Source organism: Pogona vitticeps, chromosome 4 (assembly GCF_051106095.1).
Source record: "Pogona vitticeps strain Pit_001003342236 chromosome 4, PviZW2.1, whole genome shotgun sequence".
NCBI lineage: Eukaryota > Metazoa > Chordata > Lepidosauria > Squamata > Agamidae > Pogona > Pogona vitticeps.
Genome location: NC_135786.1, coordinates 178,471,652 through 178,479,321, shown reverse-complemented (window position 1 = coordinate 178,479,321; position 7,670 = coordinate 178,471,652). Strand labels below are relative to the sequence as shown.

Genomic DNA, 7,670 nt, shown 5'->3' with positions numbered 1-7,670 from the left:
ACAAACACACACGCATTTTATTGGATAAATCCTCACATTGTAAAATATATGTATAAACTAACAATGTTAACAAAATGCTGGCAGGCCAGTGCTGCTCATTGCTTTGTGACTCAAGATGAGCTGTTTCAGAGTCTGACTGGTCAGTTATGAAAACAGCCTGAATTAAACAACCAGCAAAAGGTGACATTAGGATTATTCACACTTTTCATTGACCAAATCATTTAGATAAATGAGTCCCCAGAGAACACATTTTATTTTAACTTTCTCTTGCTTAGATAAAAGTGTTTATGGCTTAGGTAAAGGTTCCCAGTCGTGTCCGACTCTAGGGCATGGTACTCATCCCCATCTCCAAGCCGTAGAGCCAGTGTTTGTCTGTAGACAGTTTCCATGGTCACGTTGCCAGCAAGATTAGACATGGAAAGCCGTTACCTTCCCACCGTGGCGGTACCTATTTATCTACTCACATTTACATGCTTTCGAACTGCTAGGTTGGCAGGAGCTGGGACAAGTGACGGGAGCTCACTCCGTCATGTGGATTTGATCTTACGACTGCCGGTCTTCTGACCTTGCAGCACAGAGGCTTCTGTGGTTTAATCCGCAGCACTACCACATCCTTTTTATGGCTCGAGGGACTTCATTATGGCTTATTTTGACTTTGATGCTGTCTTGCTTAGTATTTTTTGTGATGTTGCAAGGGTGTTCCAACCCACACTGTTTTCCTGGTGTTTCTAAAATATTTCTGCTCTTTCTTAAATTGCTGGAATAAACCCTAGACTAGGTTTTCTGTACATGGCCTAGCTGCAGATTTTAGTAGCATACAGAAGTATGTACTAAATTGTCTTTTCCTTCTTCAATGAGTGGATTGAATAATGTTCTAGTAAGTTATGTTCATGGTGTGCACAAACTTTGGGTTTGTGGGATCTAAAAGGTAAAGGTAAAGGCTCCCCTTAGTTTTGTCCAGTCGTGTTTGACTCTAGGGGGCGGTGCTTGTCCCCGTTTCCAAGCCATAGAGCCAGCGTTTGTCCGAAGACAATCTTCCGTGGTCACATGGCCAGTGCGACTTAGACATGGAACGCTGTTACCTTCCCACCGAGGTGGTCCCTATTTATCTACTTGCATTTGCATGCTTTTGAACCACTAGGTTGGCGGGAGCTGGGACAAGCTATGGGCGCTCATTCCGTCACGTGGATTCAATCTTACGACTGCTTGATCTTCTGACCCTGCAGCACAGGCTTCTGCGGTTTAGCCCGCAGCGCCATCATGTCCCTGGGGATCGATCAGGTGTTTATCCAGTAGTTTGTGATTCATCATCCAGTACTAGGTTCAAATGTTGGCCCATGCAGTCATTCATTAGCTATAAAGCTAAGGAACAAGGTGCCTATTAGCTTGAGCTTAACCCAGGAATTTATGAGACTACCAGGACCAAAATCAGAATGACTTGTTTCCCTCTGAGGATCCTTCTTTGGAAACCTAACTATCATTACGTAGCTGGGACAAGAAACATTTGTTGTTGTATGACAGATCTTGCAGAGATCTATGAGTAGATGAAGGTTTACATTTTACTACACCCTAGGTTATGCTATGCTCATATGGTGAAACAAGGAGACGACTGAACTGAGACTACGTTCATTTTTCATCTTGCTAGGGCTAGCCTTAATGGAGTGAGGCAGTTGCTTCAGGCGGCAGATCATCAGGAATGGTGAAATCTCCGCTTCACCTCTATTGAAAACTCCTCCCCTGCTCTGAAGACCAGCTTTGTGTAGCTTTCCAAAACAGGGGATTTCCCAAATGCTTGTCTTCAAACGATCTTTGGCTCTGACCACTATGGGCTGTTTATGTGAATGACCTGAAGATTGCCTGCACTACTGCAGGCCAGCCCAGAACAAAATTAGCTCTGGTGCAATGATTTAAGTGTATGACTGTGTTTCAGACAATACTCAAGACCTGCACTATCATGGCTTTATTTGTAAAAACAGAAGTATGTACTAAATTTGCAAACACACAGGTTGATTATAGTTATTCAGTAGTGAGGAAAAAACAGCTTGTACATGTTTAGATATATTGTCCCTTTAAAAAAGGGAGTTCTGTGCGCAGTTCTGAGATGGGATATTTGTGTTGGGATGAAGTACGGGTGAATTCTGGTTCAGATTAAGCCTTGTGCAGTAAATAAATACAATTTGTAGTTGCTTTAAAACAATAGTAAAATGTCAAATAGGTTACTAGGTTTTTAAAACTGTTCTGGATATTAAAAGGGAAGGTACTGATTTTATTTACTTTTTGAAATATAATATTTGTTTAATTATTTTAAAACATTCATATACTTACGGTGTTTAGCTTTTACATATTGTCTTTTTGGTTATGTAAGCCACCTTGGGTCCTATTAAGAAGAAAGGCAGGGTAAAAATAGTTTAAAATATAAACAATAAATAAATAAGAGCACTTGATAAATGATTTCTGATCAGAAAGGACTCTCACCTTGCAAAGAGTTGCAATTATCAGCCACTAGGTGATGCTAAAAATTCAAGGCTTTCAGTCTTATGGAAGTCAATGAGAAGTTGGGTGGATGGAGAAGGGAGGGGGCAAGGAGGAGCTGAAAGCGGAGCATTGAAGTCATTAACTGAGCCTATAAAAAGGGAGTTTCACAGCAAGTAATGTATAACACAAGGGATTCCTGTCTCTGTGGATGTGAATAGTGCTTTTCCTTTGACATGGCACCTGTTCCTGCCAAAACAACACACATTTTTGATGCTGAATGGAAAGGGAAACAGAAACTTCTGACAGCCAAAGGAACAAGCAAAGGATCTGAAGAAAAATAAGAGCTAAAATAACAGTACTTGGTAAATCGTTACATTTCTTTTCCTTTCTTTTTTACTTGCAACAAAAATGATTATCTGAGTTTCTAGGATCCTCTGTCTATTTATTTCACTACTTGCACCAGGAATGTAAATGTGTTGCATTCATGCATAGTGTGATTGCTCGCAATATTTTTCAGAATGCATTTGCTTTTCCAAAGAATTCTAAACTGAAATATCCATGGTTAGGATGAAATTCAGGATGATTTCAAATCTTGTGCATTTTTTACACTGTGATTATCAGTGAACAATGCCTAATAAAATAAAATAAAATACTCCCCATCCAACCAGCTATATAGCAAATTTTGTATGTCTTTTAAAGTAAGACAGCTGGCTTACATTAAAGCCCCTTGATGTTTCTATCAGAGTGTTTGTGACCAAAATAGATAACAAAGATCAAGGAAAATATTTAAATCTTTTGCTAAAAAGCTTAGCATTTTTTTTGTAGAAATCCAAACTTTTATGTAAGTCTGATTAAGCAGGCAGATGTGATCTGATCTTTCTCATAAATGCATTATTCATTAAGGTTTTAAGACGGCCAGAACTGTATTGTTAAATCAGTAATGCTCTGCTGTTGCAAAGAATTCTGCTAAAATATCTTGTTTAGAAAACATAAGAACTCATTCACCATGAGAAAAAAGCGGGTGGAGGAGATTATTATTATTTTTTTGGTGAGGGGACAACAAGAATAGAAGCAATTCAAGATCCTCATCTGTTTGCTGCTTCTGTGCTTTAAATCTACCTTTCCCCTCACTTTTAGAGGCTAGAAGCAGTTAACTTTTTAAGGGAAGGCTTTCCCACTGAACATTTCTTGGTCTGCTCTTTTATCTTTTTGTATGTATTTTGCAGGGCTTTTCCACTTTTCTGGAAAAAAATGCACTTACAAGATTGTTTCACAACGAGTCTCCCAGACTGAAAAGAACATCTTACAAAAGAGCATCTTTGCCAGCCGAGATGAACTTATCCCGTCAGCCCAACATTCTAGACTTTAACTTGACTGTTACTGGGAACAACCTTTCACTACCCACTGTTAAGACTAAATCATCAACCTGTGAGCAAGTGGTCATAGCTGCTGAAGTGTTTCTCATCCTTGGCATTATAAGCCTTCTTGAAAACATACTCGTCATCTGTGCCATCATTAAGAACAAGAATTTGCACTCTCCTATGTATTTCTTTGTGTGCAGCTTAGCTGTTGCTGATATGTTGGTCAGTGTGTCGAACGCTTGGGAAACCATTGCCATCTATTTATTAAACAACAGGCATCTTGTTATTGAAGATGTTTTTGTACAGCACATAGATAATGTTTTTGATTCAATGATTTGTATATCTGTTGTGGCTTCCATGTGTAGTTTGCTAGCTATAGCAGTAGACAGGTATGTCACTATCTTTTATGCCCTCCGTTATCACAATATAATGACAGTGAAAAGGTCAGGGCTCATAATTGCATGCATCTGGACATTTTGCACTGGTTGTGGAATCATCTTCATCCTTTATTATGAATCCAACTATGTCATCATGTGTCTCATTACAATGTTCTTCACTATGTTGTTTCTCATGGTCTCCCTCTACATACACATGTTCCTTCTGGCTCGCACACATGTCAAAAGGATAGCAGCTTTGCCTGGATATAATTCTGTTCATCAGAGGACCAGCATGAAAGGCGCCATTACTCTGACTATGTTGCTGGGTATCTTCATTGTTTGTTGGGCTCCATTTTTCCTCCATCTCATCCTGATGATCTCCTGCCCTCAGAATCTCTACTGTGTTTGCTTCATGTCCCATTTCAACATGTATCTCATCCTCATCATGTGCAATTCAGTCATAGATCCCTTGATCTATGCCTTTAGAAGCCAAGAAATGCGAAAGACTTTTAAGGAGATCATTTGTTGCTATAGCGTAAGCATGGTCTGTGGATTACCCAGTAAGTATTAGGAAACCCATCTGGACTGAAAAAAAGGCTTTCTAAACAAGAGTGCCAAATGTATGATCTTCCATACATTTTTTTTATCATTTTACCATTGGCTGTGCCACTTTAGGCTGATAGAGGTTGCTATCACTGCTGTCTAATAAAATCCGGAAGGTCCCATGTTTGCTATCCCTGTTCTAAGAAACAATGGTTCATTTACTAATAGAAAAGTGTAGATGTACCTGTGTGTGCGTGCGCGTATGTATCTTGGAAACTAGTGTGCAAAGAAAGGAGTAGAATTTGTATCCTCGTAGTATTTTCTGTAGTAACTGTGAATATATTTGGTAAGTTCTCTTTGCACTTCATGGAATAGAGATAAAAAGTCCGGAACAAAAGTCTTAGACTATTCTTGATGGAATTCAGTTTTGATCAGGTTTGCTTAACTGTTTGGTAACGAGTGAAGAGCTTCTTCTACAAAAAATGTGTGACTGTGAATATGAGTATGTGACAAATGTAATTTGTAAATATCGGGTTCCATGTGCCTCAGCCTCCATGAGGATGGCCATATACAGAGTTTTTCTAAAAAAAAAAAACCAAACAAAAAACAAAAAACAAAACAAAAAAATAGTACCATCAATTAAATCAATCAAAGTTGTTTCTTATCTGGGGTGGGTATTCTGTAATCTTTAGCAGTATCTATTTTCTTGTTTTGTTACTTTTCCATAGAAATATGAGTAATATGTCTATGGTAGAATGGCCATAGAAGTCTCCAGAGTCAGTGTTAGTCACTGCTGTGTGAGAGGAATGGATGCTGTATGCAGGAAAAGACAGAAGCCTGAGGCTCTTTGTGGCCATTGATGCTGTTGTTCTGTATTCCATACAACACATTTTGGGAATAAGCAGGATGGATTGGGGTAAATGAGAATCCAGCCATAGCCCTTAGATGACTTTATGTGGTATCTAAGGGCTGGTAGTGGGTACTGTAGTGCATCCTTCCATGCAACTATGCCCTTCATCTGTCTTCTACTTGTTATGTAGAGGTTTTAGGTTTTGCAGTGCAAGCACATGCTGTTGCTATGACAGCTGAATTCATTGCATCCTTTTGCTGACCATCAAACACATATTTGATTGTACCTAGCCCACTTATTTCAAAAAGGATTTTAAGGATCTTGCATAAGGGTATGCTGCAAGTGTATAGTTGCAAAAGAGAAGCAGCTTCCTTTATTAGAGTGGATGGCAAAAGTCCCATGAATTATGAAGAGCATATGGTGATATCTGCATGAATCTGTCACTTTATCTTTTGCCCTAGAAAGTGTGTGCCAAAACCAGTCACTGAAATCCTGTTCCAGTAAGTGATGCTGTGTAAGGCCGATGACCAAGATGATTTTTTGGAAATAAAACATTCCCCATTTCTCCCTTGAAGGTGACTTCCATTTAATCCTTTTCATTTTTGGGGAGATTTGAGAGGCTGCAAGACAGGGGCAGTCTTTAATTACCAAAAATTGCCACCAGTAGGACGACTCAACGGCAGTGGCGATTTTTGATACTTAAAAGGCTTCACCCCCTTCTGTGGCTCCAAATGGCCTACTGATGATGAAAGGGATTTCATGGGAGCCCCAAGACTTTCAGGAGGGAAAAGACAAACATTTTATTTCCAGAAACCACTTTAGCTGATTCCATCATCAGCCTTACATGGTGTAACTTAATGGAACAGGATTTCAGGTAGTACCCTCAAAAATGTCATGTAATGCTCAGAGTAATTGAGGCATGAGTGAGTTAATGTCTTAGTGCCTTAAAAGTCCCACTGATTTCAATGGGACAGTCAAGCACATGCTGTAATCTTTTATGAATTATATGGGATTAAATGCTGGGCTGAAGAAATTTTAAACAGAGGTAATAAATGTACCCTGGGATCTGTCTGAATGTTTCATTTATTTTACATTGTTAATGTACCTTCCAGCAACAGCTCAAGTGAATGAATCTTGTTGCAATATTTGTTATAGTCCCAAGGAAAGTGTTGGGTAGTATTAAATCGCAGTGACTGCTCAATCAAAATGTAGGAAGTATGTTTTGAAAAAAAAATGGAATTCTTGAAAAAATGGTAGGACCCATGAGTATCAAGGAAAGTGTTTACAAAATCACAGATATATTTCTGATAAATGGTGTTAGGTGACAGTTAACTTTGGGGTTGAAAGTACTAGATCTGAACAATGTGAACAAAAATTGTCTGAACAATTTTTTTAACATTTTAATATGCACATTTATTATTTAAAGCACCAAAACAGAGTAAAAATGACTATTTGAAGTATTCCTATACATTCAATCCAACTTTATAAGCAACTTGATGTATAAGCAGCAAAATTAATTAGGGCCAGATTTAAAATTTGTGCTAACTATTGATGTCTTGGACCAGGTGTCAAAATACAGCTGTGCTTGCTATATTGGACATAGTAATCCTTTAGAGCAGACTGACCAAAATCAATATCTCACTAGAAATATATATTCTTGATTTCATGAGCCCACTTTGAGTACAATTAATCTTATCCATTGCAATGTTTTGGGGAGGCTTTTACTTGAAGCTGTTTCCGTAAAATGTATGGTTAAACCAAAAGAAGAAAGCTCTTCAGTTTCAGAGTTGATATAGAGAATATTGTAAATTACAAGTCGGTTGCTGTGAGTTTTTCGGGCTCTTTGGCCGTGTTCTGAAGGTGGTTCTTCCTAACGTTTCGCCAGTCTCTGTGGCCGGCATCATCAGAGGATGCTGTCCTCTGAAGATGCCGGCCACAGAGACTGGCAAAACATTAGGAAGAACCACCTTCAGAACACGGCCAAAGAACCTGAAAAACCCACAGCAACCATTAGATCTCGGCCGTGAAAGCCTTCATGAATAAATTACAAGTTGTTACATAGGA

At 38.8% G+C, this 7,670-nt stretch overlaps 1 protein-coding gene across 1 annotated transcript; it reads left to right on the top strand.

The window, feature by feature from the left end:
• Positions 1-2,628: 2,628 nt before the first annotated feature.
• MC5R (melanocortin 5 receptor) lies at positions 2,629-6,677 on the top strand. Its single transcript, XM_020791731.3, has 2 exons — positions 2,629-2,837; positions 3,702-6,677. The coding sequence occupies exon 2, from the start codon at positions 3,807-3,809 to the stop codon at positions 4,782-4,784; it is 978 nt and encodes a 325-aa protein (XP_020647390.1). The 5' UTR covers positions 2,629-2,837; positions 3,702-3,806; the 3' UTR covers positions 4,785-6,677.
• Positions 6,678-7,670: the final 993 nt, after the last annotated feature.